Here is a 16,844-nt window from a genome sequence, read left to right on the forward strand (position 1 = left end):
TACATCGCAAAACCAATGCAAGTTGCGGCGTGGTCTAGTGGTTAACACGTATGATTTGTAAGCTTACGGTGCTGGTTCAAACACGGGACGAGCTACTTTTTTTTTTATTTTTCCAGCATGTTTTTTACATGGAGAAGGAATTCATGTAAAACTATTTATATCATGATTTTCTCGTGCACTTATACTGAGTACTTATTGCCATTTTTCAGAGGATCTCTTATTAGAATAGACATTGAATCTATATACATTGCAATAATAATTAAACAAATACATAAATAAAAAGAATGAAAGAAAAAATACAAAAGACGATATAAACAAAAACCTGCAAAATAGAATAAGTAAAAATCATTAAAAAAAGAAGGGCTCGAACCTACACCATACATACATAAAAAGAATAGAAGTCCGACACACTATCCACTAGACTACAAATCTGTTTTGGAATAAGGGATCGTATTTAGAGTTAAGAATTGAATTCTACAATATACAAATTAACACCACTTATTGGATAACACACCTGCTTTACCTGTTTTTGGATTTTACCGAATACCGTTAAAATGAAATTATCGCGATCCATTAATAACTAAGCTATAATCAATATTTGAGCTGCGCCATGAGAAAAACAACACAGTACGTTTGCGACCAGCATGGATCCAGACCAGCCTGCGCATCCGCGCAGTCTGGTCAGGATCCATGCTGTTCGCTAATATTTTCTCTAATTGCAATAGGCTTTGCAAATGCGCAGGCTGGTCTGGATCCATGCTGGTTGCAAACGCACTACAGTCTAACCTGTACTAACAGTCACCTCCAATCAGCGGTCACCTCCGTTCAGCGGTCATTTTATGACGCCCCCAACTGACTTTCCTCTATTTCATCACTTTATTCAGCAGCCACCTCCTTTCTGCAGCCAGCGGCCACTGATATTGCCTCCCAACCACCGTATTTGACATTTTTCACGGCTATGTTTCTTCCAAAACCAATTATTTTTTGGCGATAATCGCCGAAGATACCCGATTTTTGAGAAAAACGTGATTGCTAAGTTTTGCGTGACTTCACCATAAGAACAAAAAAATGACATGAGCTTCTCATATAAAACTGATAACCAAAGGTGTGATCCCATTTCTGTTACGATCAAATGGCCTCTAATTATCAGTAATTAGCGTGTCATCTCGTGTCAATTGTTGTCCACAGTTTTGGTTAAAGATAATACTCGATATTTAATTAGTAGCATAATATTTGTGATTTTTTTTATTACTTTAATCAAAATACTATTAAATTTATACGAAATTTATTGTATTTGAAAGAAATATAAACCACTTGATCTTTTACGGAATGTAATGGCAATCTTAGATTTTAGCATAGACAGAAAGCGCGGAGAGTAGCTTCCCTTACCAAAATGGCGAAAATTGTAAACAAACTTGTTTTAAAGTTGGGAAATTGTCTGTAACAATTTTTGTTAAAAAAAACCCCAAAAACACGCCAGAGTTTTAGATTGCTAAGAAGACCATTTGTATTGCGAAGGCAAATGCACGTCAATGTATCCTGGTAAAATAATAATAGAAAACAGAAAAAGAAATGGGCCCAAAAACTAAACTGGTCAGAAGTCTGGAAAAAAACAAATACTGGCTGCACCTTCGATCAGTGGTCAACTGGCTTTAGCGGCCAAATTGTCTGCTTCCCCTGGCTGGCTGCTTAAGACAGGTTAGACTGTATGTTGGTTTTCTCATGGCGCGGTCAATTAATATTTATCATGGTTTATCATGGTTTACCTGCAGTGTCAATATAACAGTTAATACTGTAAGGAAATGTTGAACTTTCTGAAACCGTTCTCTATTTCAGTTAGATAGTACCAATGTTTAAAATGGAATGTTAACTTGTCAATCAAAGTTAGTAGCCGAATGTGTTGTTCATACGTATTGGCGGACCATGATACAAAACAGAAAGCGTAGGGGCCACTCAAATAATGAGGTTATTTCTCCTGAACCCCTACTCTTTATATTACTTGGCAAATATAACAACATTTACAGCATTCTAATGGGTGCAGATAGCAAATTACCCAACAAATGTTTTGTTGTGGCCTTTCTTGAAACATGTGTTGTCCATGAAAATAAATCACTTGTTATGACTATAACAATATTTATCTAAGATAGGTAATGTCAGACTGGTATATACAGGAGGTAATAAACTTTTTTTTATATTTGACCAATCTGTGTATCTGAAAGGTTTGAAACGTTTTTTGTAAATTCTAAAAACTTATGAATTATTTTTTTAGGTCTACATAATTTAAGTAAATCAGTATGTTATAATTATATTCTATATATAATAACAAAATTTTGGAAAGAAATCTGAAAACATTACACTTAAAAAAAGCTTTTAATTATAAATAAACATTTTAATTTTTTTTCTGGTATATTTACACAATAATAAAACATGTAATTAAGAAAAAATCAATTTAGTTTAATTTCAACATCATGCATGTTCCATTCATTATCATTTAGTATTAAGGAAAAGTTACAGTTTATTATTGCATGGAAGAACGACAAAGGATACAAAACATTCTGCTGAAATTAAAAAAAAAATCTATTCTTTTATATTTTTCCTTTCTCTAAAATCAATTCTTTAAATCAGACAATATAAATGTAATACTGATCGATATTGCTTTTGTTTTATGATCAACATATTTTCATTGTTTTAGAAATATTATTCATTTAGGAAGTCATTTAAATATAATGAACTACAATGCTTACTTACAACAAAGGATCAGTGCTTTAAATAGTTGTTGTTTTTTTTCTCTCTAAATTTCCAAAAGGGTTTATTGGTACCAACTTTAGTTTTTATAGATTTACTTTGGCTATATAAATAAAATAGAAAATTATGTCTCTCTACCAATAGCATTCACTTGTACATTAAACGTTTTTACAGGTTAAAAACATTTTAACATTTCTAAGAAGTCGCTACAAGATGGGATGTTCTTCTTCAAAATCAGAAACTGTTCATGTTAAAGATCCAGCAAGGAGTAGACAAACAGACCAGGAGAATTTAAACCAATATCAGAAAATAGATGAACATGCTCGAAAGGTAAGTACACTGACTTTTCTGGGACAATGATTGCCTAAATCAGTAGCTTGGTCATATTCCTGAGGAGCAAAGTGTAAAATGTAGCTAATTTTTCTACCAGTAAGAGCTAAATATAAAATGCAGCTAATTTTTCCACCAGTATGAGCTAAATGTAAAATGTAGCTAATTTTTCTACCAGTAAGAGAAAAACATAAAAGGTAGCTAATTTTTCCACCAGTATGAGCTAAATGTAGCTAATTTTTCCACCAGTATGAGCTAAATGTAGCTAATTTTTCTACCAGTAAGAGCAAAACGTAAAATGTAGCTAATTTTTCCACCAGTATGAGCTAAATGTAAAATGTAACTAATTTTTCTACCAGTAAGAGCAAAACGTAAAATGTAGCTAATTTTTCTATCAGTAAGAGCTAAAGGTAAAATGTATTTTATTTTTCTATCAGTAACAGCTAAGTGTAAAGTGTAGCTAATTTATCTAACACTAAGCTAAGTGTAAAATGTAGCTAATTTTTCTACCATTAAGAGCTAAGAGTAAAATGCAGATAATTTTTCCAGCTGTAAGAGCTAAATGTAAAATGTTTCTATTTTTCTACCAGTATTGTTTTAGAGCTAATTGTAAAATGAAGTTAATTTTTCTATCAGTAAGAGACAAGTGTGAAATGAAGCTAATTATTCTACCAGAAAGAGCTTAGTGTAAAATGTAGCTGATTTTTCTATCAATATGAGCTAAATGTAAAATGTAGTTAATTTTTCTACCAGTAAGAGCTAATTGTAAAATGTATCAATTTTCTACCAGTAAGAGCTAAGAGTAAAATGTAGCTGATTTTTCTATCAATATGAGCTTAATGTAAAATGTAGCTAATTTATTGTACAAGTGAGAACTAAATGTAAAATGTAGCAATTTTCTACCTGTAAGAGCTAAGAGTAAAATGTATCTTATTTTTCTATCAATAAGAGCTAAGTCTAAAATGTATTTTGACAAGTGTGAAATTAAGATAGTTTTTCTACCAGTAACAGCTAAGTGTAAAAGGTTATAGCTAATTTTTCTACCAGTAAGAGCTAATTGTAAAATGCAGCTTATTTTTCTATCCGGGAGAGCTAAATGTAAATGAATCTAATTAATCTATCAGTAAGACCTATTTATCAAAGTGTAAAATGAGTAAAAGCTAAGTGTTAAAATGTGTAAAAAAAGTTGTTTTGATTAGGCTGATAACAGAGTGGATACAATGTTCAGCTGTTTGAAATTTGACCCCCATGTCTGACCTTGACTATGGACCTTGTGACCTGGGTTATGTGCTCTGCAAATCAGTACTTAATGAAGTTAAAAACTGATAACTAATTAAAGTTTTATGAAAATCTTCCCAGCTGCTAGAAGATATGCAACAGAAAGGGATGGATGGGTGGGTGGACCACGGACGGGCGGGTAGGCAGGTGGGTGGGTGGATGAATGGATGGACAGGCATGACTCTAATATACTTTGTACATGGGCTATAATGAGATAGAGTCGGCCAGCTTTTTTGTTTTTTAGTATGAGATAGTGCATCAACTTTAAAACCTAGCAAAGATATAATTTGTAGAAAAACAGCCATACATATTGACATAAAGATTTTGTAGTAGATGAGGTATTGCAATAACCCAAAACCTAGGACAGATTTTGAGGTAAATGACTCAATAGCAGACTCTCTAAAAAGATTTGAGTGACAGTAAACTGTTGTATTTACTGACATAGAAAAGTCATGCTTATTTCAGCTAATAATTATGAGCAACACTTCTTCTTCTCTAGCTGCCTTTTTATAATGTCATTAAAACATTGTATGCTAGACAAAAACACATACCTAACTACTGGCCCTTTTTTCTGCTCATACATTTGAGTAGAAACTTTTATGATGCTTTCTGAATGGAAATAAATGCATTTAGAAAAGGATCTGCTGAATGAAATTGGCCAAAAAATAAAGAACAAGAGCTGTCTCCGTAGGATGACACATGCCCCCGATGGCACTTTGAATGAATAGTTATGGCCGATGTTAGAGTTTAGGACCTTTGACCTACGGAGCTGGGTCTTGCGCGCGACACATCGTCTTACTGTGTCACACATTCATGCATAGTTATTTTTAAATCCATGCATGAATGACAAAGATATGGACCGGACATGCCCATCAATGCACTATCATGAAAAATGATCTTTAACGTCTAAGTGTGACCTTGACCTTTGAGCTACGGACTGGGTCTTGCGTGTGACAGGTCGTCTTACTGTGGTACACATTCATGCCAAGTTATTTGAAAATGCATCCATCGATGACAAAGATATGGACCGGACACGCCCATCAATGCACTATCCTTTAACATCTAAGTGTGACATTGACCTTTGAGCTACAAACCTGGGTCTTGTGCACGACACGTCGTCTTACTGTGGTACACATTTATGCCAAGTTATTTGAAAATCCATCCATCGATGACAAAGATATGGACCGGACACGCCCATCAATGCACTATCCTTTAACGTCTAAGTGTAACCTTGACCTTTGAGCTACGGACCTGGGTCTTGTGCACTGCACGTCGTCTTACTGTGGTACACATTCATGCCAAGTTATTTGAAAATCCATCCATCGATGACAAAGATATGGACCGGACACGCCCATCAATGCACTATCCTTTAACGTCTAAGTGTGACCTTGACCTTTGAGCTTCGGACCTGGGTCTTGCGCACTGCACGTCGTCTTACTGTGGTACACATTCATGCCAAGTTATTTGAAAATCCATCCATCGATGACAAAGATATGGACCGGACACGAAAATTGTGGACAGACCGACAGACTGACAGACTGACAGACAGACAGACGGTTCAAAAACTATATGCCTCCCTTTGGGGGCATAAAAACTCATGTCGTCATTGAATGCAGTCATTCTGGGATGTCAGTATTTGTATTATGAGTAATACAGTGATAGGCTGAACCTCATCCTGCCTTGATAAACAAGTGTGCATGCTCACCAAATAAGCCAAAGGAAAAGTGGCACCTCAAATATCTACTTTTTACCAAGATTATCATTAACATTTACACCTGGTTATTTTCTTCAGGCACCAAACAGTGTAAAGAATTCAACAGAAGAACTGGTAAATTATATGTCGTCTGTTTCCAAGGATCCTAGATTGCTGACTAGAGGATTTTTTATTTGGATTTCAGAAAATATCAGGTGATTATCTTCTGCACTGTTTAGGGTATTGTGAAAATGCATCCATTAGTTTAGCTCCATATATATAATGCTCAGATATAAATAAAAACACAATACTGTCAAAAAAAAAAAAAGATTTAAATGGTAATACTATATACCAAGTTCATGATACCTCATTAGATACAGCCTTGATAAATATGGGAATCACACTTAAAAAACTGTAACAGTAAAACATGCAATCTCTATTACACAGGTATGATGTGGATGGATATTTTGAGCGAGCAAAAAAGGCACCATGTGATGCAGAGTCTGTTATGAAAGGTGGCAGCACTGTGTGCGAGGGATATGCCAATGTTATGGAGCTGTTATGCAGGTTTACTGAAAAATATTGAATAATATTTGCAAAGAATTGATAAGAAAAGAAGAAAAGTCTAAATAAACTACACATTCTTTGTTTAAGATTTATGAAACCTAACGTATTCCCCTGTGTAAAGTACCTCCCTGCTTACTCATTACCAAAAGAAAATTATACAATTATATCATCAGTCATTAGTGAAGTTCAGAATTAATTTGGTTAAAATATACTGTGAAATCATTAATTTTCATGGGGGACTAATTTTTGTGGATTTCGTGGTTGCATCAATCCACAAAATTGAGTCCCAACAAAAAATAAAATTCCCATTCATTTTATGTTCAAAAGTTGAAATCCACAAATTCATATCCCCACGAAATAGCAGTTTTGGTCAAAATCACAAAAATTCATGCCCATGAAATTATATGATTTCACAGTATGCATTATATGTTTAATTCATAGCTACTTTAACTTACAAAGTTGAAACAAATGGGAGAGAAGTGGTAGAGGGTATAAACAGGTCCCAAAATAAATGACCCATCATCTGCAAAATGCTATGTATTTTTTGGGCATTTATTCAGGTACTTACAGATGATATAGTATTTCCAAATGAAGCAAGGAATATTTGCCAATTTATCACTTTGTTTGTATTCTCAGGCATGCAGGAGTTCCGGTAAAGAAGATCTCTGGATATGCAAAGGGTTACGGCCATTCAGCTGCCAACCCAATCACCCTGGAGACTGATACTAACCATGCTTGGAACGCAGTCCAGCTTGAGGGGAAATGGTATCTTTTAGACAGTACCTGGGGTGCTGGCCATCTTGACACAACAAATTCCTTCCAAAAAGAATTTGAAGAATTTTATTTCCTGACAGATCCAAAGCATTTCATTTCCACACACTTCCCTTACATGGATAAAAATATGGAGGAAAGCAAGAAATGGCAGCTTCTAGCAAAGCCAATAAGCCTGGAGCAATTCAACAAAAATGTAAAATATAAACCAACTGCATTCAAACTAGGAGCCCAGGCAGTAAGTCATCCACAGGGATATGTTGAAATGAAAAATGAACTTCAGATGACATTCAAAAGTGTAGGAAAGGAAGATATTGTATACAGTGCCAGACTGATGTTGAAGGAAGAAAATATATTGCAGCAAAAACCAAATGCTACATTTGGATATCCTGAAAATGGTCTCTTCAAGCTGTTAATACATCCCCCTAAATCAGGGACTTACAGAATGAATGTATTTGGTCAGGGGGAATCAGAGGGTAAGCTTCAAGGAATCCCAGAATTAATGGAATATACTATCAACTGCACTGAAGTGAAAGAAAAGGACTTTGAATATCCAATATCCTACACAGCAGCTGGAAGTGAGAAAACAATACTGCATGAACCACTGAGAGGAAAACTACCAGCAAATAAAGAGGTCAAGTTTCGAGTATCAGCACCTCACCTTCAACATGTTATGGTAGGTGATACATATCTAGAGAAATCAGGAACCATGTTTTCAGGAAATGTAAAGACAGATACAGCAGGACAGAAAATTGGCTTATATGGGACAAGGGGAGATAAATATGGCAAACTGCAAGGCTTGTATGCCTTCCATACTGTGTGACCAGCTGTTACATAGCACCTGAATACAGCAGTTTTGTAATGCATGACGTTTTACATTAATCACCCTTTTTTTGGACCATCTCTGGTCAGGTGACAAAATCGACAAATAAGTATACATAAATGCCCATGTTCAAAATACTTAAATGACTTCATAAGAATACTATAGTTAAACACCGATCACTTAAGGTCATAAGAAGCTGAGTAAAATGCCTGAGTTATCTATCCATATACAGAAACCATCAGGAAAAGGGCTGGATATCCCATGGACCTAGTTCTTGAGTCCTCACTGTAAAGAATATAAAAATCTGAATTTTTTATTATTTCTTTTTTATGTTGTTGCCTTGTAAATACATTCTTCTGCTCAAATACAATTGTTTTACTTTCCATTTGTTGGTTCTCCTTTCTTATTTGTCCTACTAAAAAATATTGAGCCATGGTTACAAACTAATTTTGGAGACCAGTCTCAAACTGCAGCTATGTCATTGGCTGATTTCAAATAAGACCTCAAAATCAACCAATCATATGCTAGAGTTTATAGACTTGCCTCTTAACTCAGGTTTTATAACCTTGGGCCCAGTTCTTTTCCAGCTATATACCCTTTAAACACAATTGTTTTAATCCAAAATCTTATCATTAATAAATTGGACTGAAGCAAACTTATATTGCCATATTTTCTGGAGTTTGGTGCTTTCAAACAAGAAGGGCACGATGACTCCATATTGTCCAACTACATAATTAAGGTTATAATACCTGTACTCTGTAACAAAGAAGTAAACGGTACGTCAATTTTAATTACATCAAGTGCCATAACTCTAAATTTATTTCAGAAATGTTGCCAATTATCATGCTTGTCTATGATTTATAAGTCATATTCATTTTGTAGTAGTTCATAATGACTGTTTACTAGATGTGTGCCCCGGCCACTCCCCCAACTCCTACTCCCACCCCTACTCCTGTCACTGTACACAGTTTCATGAATCTAGGTGAAATAGTTTTACGATATATGCAACACAAACTTTTAAGCACTTTATGTGCATTTTTCACTAAGTGAAGAACCATAACTCTGGCCTAGCTGAGTGCAATACAAAAGAGAAAACTGGGCACACAACATCACATGCTATATAACGATCCTCTAACGTTTTATGATTCTAGGTAAGGTACATTTAGAGATACATGGGACACAAACTTATATTTTTTGACTTAGTCAAGAGCCATAACTCTGGTCTTGCAAAGTGAAATAATGAAGCACAAATTCACATAATGGATAATATTCCTAAATGGTTTTATGACTCTAGCTAAAATATTTTTAAGACATAACAAGAGCTCGTAGAACACAAATTCCCGCACACCCTACCCCCCCCCCCCTCCCAACCCCCCGGGATGCATTCAGTAACTGCACAAGGAACAGAAATTATTTGGTCACTTTGCACTGGACGTTTGATGTACTGAACTCAAATCAATAATTATGGGTCATTTACCAGTCATAAGTGACCACCGTATCAAATGTGATCTTAGACCAAAGCATTCTCTAGTTATTTGGCAAAAAAGTTCTACTGTTCTGGGTCAATGTGACCTTGACCTTTGACCTACTGACCTCAAAATTAATAGGGGTCATCTGCTGGTCATGATCAACCTCCCTATTAAGTTTCATGATCTTAGCCCCAAGCATTCTCAAGTTATTGTCTGGAAAAGGTTTAACTGTTCTGGGTCTCTGTGACCTTGACCTTTGACCTACTGACCTCAAAGTCAATATCAGGGTCATCTGCTGGTCATGATCAATCTTCCTATTACGTTTCCTGATCCTAGGCCCAAGCGTTCTCAAGTTATTGTCTGGAAATGGGTTAACTGTTCCAGGTCACTGTGACCTTAAACTTTGACCTACTGACCTCAAAATCAATAGGGATAATCTGCTGGTCATGATCAATCTTCCTATTAAGTTTCGTGATCCTAGGTCCAAGCGTTATCAAGTTATTGTTCGGAAACAGTTTAACTGTTCCAGGTCACTGTGACCTTGACCTTTGACCTACTAATCTCAAAATTAAAATCTGCTGGTCATGATCAATCTTCCTATTAAGTTTCGTGATCCTTAGCCCAAGCGTTCTCAAGTTATTGTCTGGAAATGGGTCAACTGTTCCAGGTCACTGTGACCTTAAACTCTGACCTACTGACCTCAAAATCAATAGGGGTAATCTGCTGGTCATGATCAATCTTCCTATTAAGTTTCGTGATCCTAGGTCCAAGCGTTATCAAGTTATTGTTCGGAAACAGTTTAACTGTTCCAGGTCACTGTGACCTTGACCTTTGACCTACTAATCTCAAAATCAAAATCTGCTGGTCATGATCAATCTTCCTATTAAGTTTCGTGATCCTTAGCCCAAGCGTTCTCAAGTTACCGTATGGAAACGTTTTGACTGTTCCGGGTCACTGTGACCTTGACCTTTGACCTACTGACCTCAAAATCAATAGGGGTCATCTGCTGGTCATGAGCAACCTCCCTATCAACTTTCATGATCCTAGGACCAAGGGTTCTTGAGTCATCATCTGGAAAGCAATTGGTCTACATAAAGTCCAACCTACAGACATCTGCAAAACAATATACCCCTCCTTCTTTGAAGAGGGGCATGATTAATAATTATGCAACACAAATTTAAGCACTTTATGTGTAATTTTCATAAAGTCAAGGACCATAACTCTGGTCAGGTTGAGTGAAATCTCAAACAGAACACAAGGTGCAAATTCACATGCTTTATAATATTCCCCTGATGCTTTATGACTGTCAAATACTTTTTGTGATACATGTGACACAAACTTGTATCCCTCTATGCATATTTTTGATGATCAAGGACCATAACTCTCACCTGACTGATAGAAATACTGAACAAAATATCAGGTGCACAACTTCACATGCTGAGTATTACTCCTATGATGTTTCATGACCCTAGGTCAAATACTTTTTTGAGATATGTATGACACAAACTGTTATGCCTTTTTATGCATATTTTCTTTGCTAAAAGGTCATGGTAAAGATTATTCAAGATTACTACTGAAATCTGTTAAAAATATACAAGTGGTACAAACCTCTTTGCTGTAGCTTCAAAAACCAGGAAATGGGTCAGTAGGTCAGGGTTAAGAATATTAAAGATGAGTACTGAAATCTGTATCAAAAATGATACATGTGGTCCAAATTTCTATGCTGTATCTTCAAAAGCAAGACTGTAGGTCAGTAGGTCATGATTAAAACTATTAAGACTATTCAAAATGAGTATTGAAATCTGTATCAAAAATTATACATGTGGTCCGAATTCCTATGCTGTAACTTCAAAAACAAGAAAGTAGGTCAGTAGGTCATGATTATTATTATTTTTTTTTTTTTTTTTTTTTTTTTTATTTAACATCGCACCGACACATGATAGGTCACGATTAAGACAATTCAAGATGAATATTGAAATCTGTATCAAACATTATACTTGTGGTCCAAATTTCTTTGCCACTGCTTCAAAAACATCAGTAAGTCTAAAACAACGGACAACCCGGGCGTGGCCTATATTCACCCTAGGGACATGATTTGAACAATCTTGTTAGAGAAACACTAGAGCATTCCACATAACAAATACCTAAGCTCATGGCCTTATGAATTCAGAAAAGATTTTTTTTCAAAGGTTTTTCCCTATATAAGCCAATATAAAAACTGTTGACCCTGGGGTGCAGTCAATTTTGACCCCAGAGTCATGATCTGAACAAACTTTATAGTAGACCTTGATCTTGAGGCAATATGGCTGACTCATGAGTTCTGCACATCGTCTTGATGAGGTAATCATTTGACCCAAGGTTCATGAAAATCCATCAAGGGGTTTAGGAGATACAAAGCGGACACAAAATGGAAGGCTCAAATCTTTGACCTCCAGTTATGACCTTGACCTTGAGCTGACATGGCTGACTCATTAACTCCATGTGACTAATTACTCAACAATAACAAAACTTAACTTGAATGTGTATTTTCAAATCGGTCTCAAAAAACAATCTTGCATTTTTTGTACACATGTTAACAATACTTTCCTTTCAATTCTTTTTACCCACATAAACACAATCTCATAATATGATCTATATATCAACTGTTCTGCTGTCAATAAAATCATTGTTTCGAAAGTATTATACATTCAGGAAGCAAATAAAGAACACTATTCAATCAGCAAATTATATGTTTTGGCACACCAACTGTGACTGCTAATACTGTCAAATTTGCTGCACATTAAGCCCTGCAATCTTCATCATTTGCTCAAATATTGATAAACAAATGTTCACAAACAATGAAAACCTAAGACATGTGCAAAGGTACCCTAATTTTGTATTTTTCTTATTGCTTTTTTAGCCGGTTTTCCTTTATTCTGAAACTTTTCAAAACCAGACTGAAATAAACAGTTTTTAGCAGAGTTACCCATACAAAACATGCAAGCTTTTATTTCACATTTATCACATTTAATGATATTTAAAACAAGGCAGTCTGAAAGACAGCTATATCCCCCACTGCTGTTATGGACAGTGAAAGGGTTGATGGTATTGGGTGGAAGCATTAAACATTTGAGTTGTGACCTTGACCTTGAGCTGGCATCAGTGAATTTTGAATTCTGCACATCGTCTTGATAAGGGGAATATTACAGCCAAAAAATATTAAAATCCTTCAAGAGTTTTAGGAGACTACAGAGCGGACACAAAATGGAAGGCTCAAACCTTTGATCTTGAGTGGTGACCTTGATCTTGAGCCAACATGGCTAACTCATGAGTTCTGCACATCGTCTTGATGAGGCGATCATTTGACCCAAGTTTCATGAAAATCCTTCAAGGGGTTTAGGAGATACAGAGTGGATATAAAATGGAAGGCTCAAACCTTTGACCTCCAGCTGTGACCTTGACCTTGAGCTGACATGGCTGACTCATGAGGTCTGCATATCGTCTTGTTGAGGTGATCATTTGATTCAAGTTTCATGAAAATCCTTCAAGGGCTTTAGGAGATACAGAGCAGACACAAAATGTTACGGACTGACGGACGAAAGGACAGACGGAGACCATTCCTATACCCACCCCCCACCCCAACTCGTGGCGGGGATTAATAATCTGGAGAAAAGTTAGTTCCAGATATGGCACCTCCTTATTAACAAATCAGAAAAATATAATTTTTTTGTGACTGGGTATACTATTAGCTTTCATCTTCAGTTTTAAAATAAATATTTCTTAAGTTTCAAATTATTTATGCAGTTAACATGTTCCTCAAATAAAAAGTAATATAAAACACATAAATTTCTCGCAGTCAAGCCTTTATTTGTCTGATGAGATTAATTTCATAAGGATGTAATCCTATGATCTATAATTTTATATTAACAACAGGTTCAGCTGTCTTTTTATTTATTTTTTCTTAATTCACCATAAATTCATACTTAAATTATGATACAGTTATAAAATTTACATGAATTCTTTGAAGTAACTAGGAAATTTTCCGGAAATTTCAGTGTATTTAGATTTTACAAAGGGTGCGCCACTTCATATACCGGGGCCAGTATAGAAATATTCTGAAGTGGGGTCCATGTATTTAAGTGAGAAACAAACTAGTTTTCATATAATAATTTTCTAATTATCTACATCAAACATTAACACAGGACTCAATTAGTTGTCTAAAATATCTTTTTTTCAAAATCTTGATTGATTACCCGGTAAACAATTGCCATACTACTTTACCCCTTATGTGTGCCAAAACCAATACTACGAGGTTAGTTCTTCAAACATTTAAAAAAGATTAGCAAATCCAAGGCTAAATTTAAAATTAATCCTGTTTGCTCTCTCCCAACTGACCCGCAAAAAAGGCTGCTCTCAGAAAATTTTTATTTGTTCATGCCAACCATTTTTTTACCATGTGCAATATCCAGAGCAGTAACTGTACAATAACATTGTGTAGAGTTCTGGTTTCTTAAGTAATATTCGTTAATAAGTCATAGTACATTTGTGCCACTTAAATAACAATTTACTGACATCATACTATGCAGACTTCTGTTTCAAATTTCAAATTAAACGAAAGTTTGAGGGAGAAATTTTACTACCATTCCTCTATTTCTGTCATGACTTCCCACACTAAAGTTACTATATTTCCTGTTTTTGTCATGACTTCCCACACATAAGTTACTACCTTTTTCCCTATTCTGTCATGACTTCCCACACTAAAGTTACTATATTTCCTCTGTTTTAGTCATGACTTCCCACACATAAGTTACTACCTTTCCTCTATTTCTGTCATGACTTCCCACACTAAAGTTACTATATTTCCTGTTTTTGTCATGACTTCCCACACATAAGTTACTACCTTTTTCCCTATTCTGTCATGACTTCCCACACTAAAGTTACTATATTTCCTCTGTTTTAGTCATGACTTCCCACACATAAGTTACTACCTTTCCTCTATTTCTGTCATGACTTCCCACACTTAAGTTACTACATTTCCTCTGTTTTAGTGATGACTTCCCACACATAAGTTACTACCTTTCCTCTATTTCTGTCATGACTTCCCACACTTAAGTTACTATATTTCCTCTGTTTTAGTCATGACTTCCCACGCATAAGTTTTTACCTTTCCTCTATTCTGTCATGACTTCCCACACTAAAGTTACTATATCTCCTCTGTTTTAGTCATGACTTCCCACACATAAGTTACTACCTTTCCTCTATTCTGTCATGACTCCCACACTAAAGTTACTATATTTCCTCTGTTTTAGTTATGACTTCCCACACATAAGTTACTACCTTTCCTCTATTCTGTCATGACTTCCCACACTAAAGTTACTATATTTCCTGTTTTAGTTATGACTTCCCACACATAAGTTACTACCTTTCCTCTATTTCTATCATCACTTCCCACACTGAAGTTACTATATCTCCTCTGTTTTAATCATGACTTCCCACACATAAGTTACTACTTTTTCTCTATTTCTGCCATGACTTCCCACACTTAAGTTACTATATTTCCTCTGTTTTAGTCATGACTTCCCACACATAAGTTACTACCTTTCCTCTATTCCTGTCATGACTTCCCACACTAAAGTTACTATATTTCCGCTGTTTTAGTTAAGACTTCCCATACATAAGTTACTACCTTTCCTCTATTTCTGTCATGACTTCCCACACTAAAGTTACTTGTTTTCTCTGTTTAAGTTACGACTTCCCACACGTAAGTTACTACCTTTCCTCTATTTCTGTCATGACTTCCCACACTAAAGATACTATATCTCCTCTGTTTTAGTCATGACTTCCCATACATAAGTTACTACCTTTCCTCTATTTCTGTCATGACTTCCCACACTAAAGTTACTATATCTCCTCTGTTTTAGTCATGACTTCCCACACATAAGTTACTACCTTTCCCCTATTCTGTCATGACTTCCCACACTAAAGTTACTATATCTCCTCTGTTTAACTCATGACTTCCCACACATAAGTTACTACATTTCCCACACATAAGTTACTACATTTCCTCTATTTCTGTCATGACTTCCCACACTTAAGTTACTATATTTCCTCTGTTTTAGTTACGACTTCCCACACATAAGTTACTACCTTTCCTCTATTTCTGTCATGACTTCCCACACTAAAGTTACTATATCTCCTCTGTTTCAGTCATGACTTCCCATACATAAGTTAGTACCTTTCCTCTATTCTGTCATGACTTCCCACACTAAAGTTACTATTTTATTTTCCTCTGTTTCAGTCATGACTTCAAACTCATAAGTTACTATTTTCTACTCTTAAGTTTAAGTTACAACTTGCCTTACATAAGTTAATATACATCCTTTGTTCAGTCATGGCCTCCATACTTAAGTTAATGTATTCCTCTGTTCACTCAAATCTGTCCATTCATAAAATACTATTATCTTAATGTTTGTTTCAGTCATGACATGCAATGCTAAATACTGAATTACTTGGACTTCCCATATATAAGTAACTGTATATCCTATATAAAGAACAAGTTTCACTTTTTGTAACTCTATCAATGAATTTGATAGCCAAGTAATACTTTTCAATTTACATATCGAGGGTTCAACGCAATAAGGGCGTATCTACATACGATTATTATATGTAGATACGCCCTTATTGCGTTGAACCCTCGATATATGGTATAAATCTGTAGTTGACACAATACACATACTATAAAACAGCTTTCTCTGAATTTCATTATTTTCTACTTTCACCAGTATGCTATCTGCAAACTAAAGGATGAAGAGTGCGAAAATTGCCAATGCATCTTTTATCTGGGCTCATAAATATTCATTAAAATATCTTCAGTGAATAAAATTATTAATTCAAGTAAATTTTGGAAATTCAGGTCAGGTAATTATTCAAGGGTGGTAACAGCTTTTTTTTCTAAATTTGAATTCATCTGCATTCAAACTGTTCACCTGCAATAAAGCAATACCCGCATGATTTTGAATGGCTCGGTTATGAGTAAGTACAAGAATGACTAATGATAACTAAGCTATAATTGAGCCGCGCCATGAGAAAACCAACATTATTATTAAGTGCATTTGCGAGCAGCATGGATCCAGAGCAGCCTGTACATCCGCACAAACTGGTCAGGATCCATGCTGTTCGCTAACAGTTT

General features: G+C 35.3%; 2 protein-coding genes across 3 annotated transcripts in view; one reads left to right on the forward strand and one right to left on the reverse strand.

Moving 5' to 3' along the window:
- The window catches only part of LOC123535767 (uncharacterized), a 168,251-nt gene that overhangs the window by 43,076 nt on the left and 108,331 nt on the right, over positions 1–16,844 (reverse strand). The window lies entirely within an intron of this gene.
- Positions 2,729–8,592, forward strand: LOC123535562 (kyphoscoliosis peptidase-like). Its single transcript, XM_045318232.2, has 4 exons — positions 2,729–3,075; positions 6,146–6,261; positions 6,494–6,613; positions 7,250–8,592. Exons 1-4 carry the CDS (start codon positions 2,959–2,961, stop codon positions 8,205–8,207), a joined length of 1,311 nt encoding a protein of 436 aa, XP_045174167.2. The 5' UTR covers positions 2,729–2,958; the 3' UTR covers positions 8,208–8,592.

This window comes from Mercenaria mercenaria, chromosome 17 (genome assembly GCF_021730395.1).
Source record: "Mercenaria mercenaria strain notata chromosome 17, MADL_Memer_1, whole genome shotgun sequence".
In the NCBI taxonomy this organism is placed as follows: domain Eukaryota; kingdom Metazoa; phylum Mollusca; class Bivalvia; order Venerida; family Veneridae; genus Mercenaria; species Mercenaria mercenaria.

Excerpts from the sequence above, each read along its gene's own strand:
- LOC123535562 (XM_045318232.2), top strand. The coding sequence starts at position 2,959 with ATGGGATGTTCTTCTTCAAAATCAGAAACTGTTCATGTTAAAGATCCA. Across the intron at positions 3,076-6,145 it reads TAGATGAACATGCTCGAAAG|GCACCAAACAGTGTAAAGAA; the intron begins GTAAGTACACTG and ends TATTTTCTTCAG. Across the intron at positions 6,262-6,493 it reads TGGATTTCAGAAAATATCAG|GTATGATGTGGATGGATATT; the intron begins GTGATTATCTTC and ends TCTATTACACAG.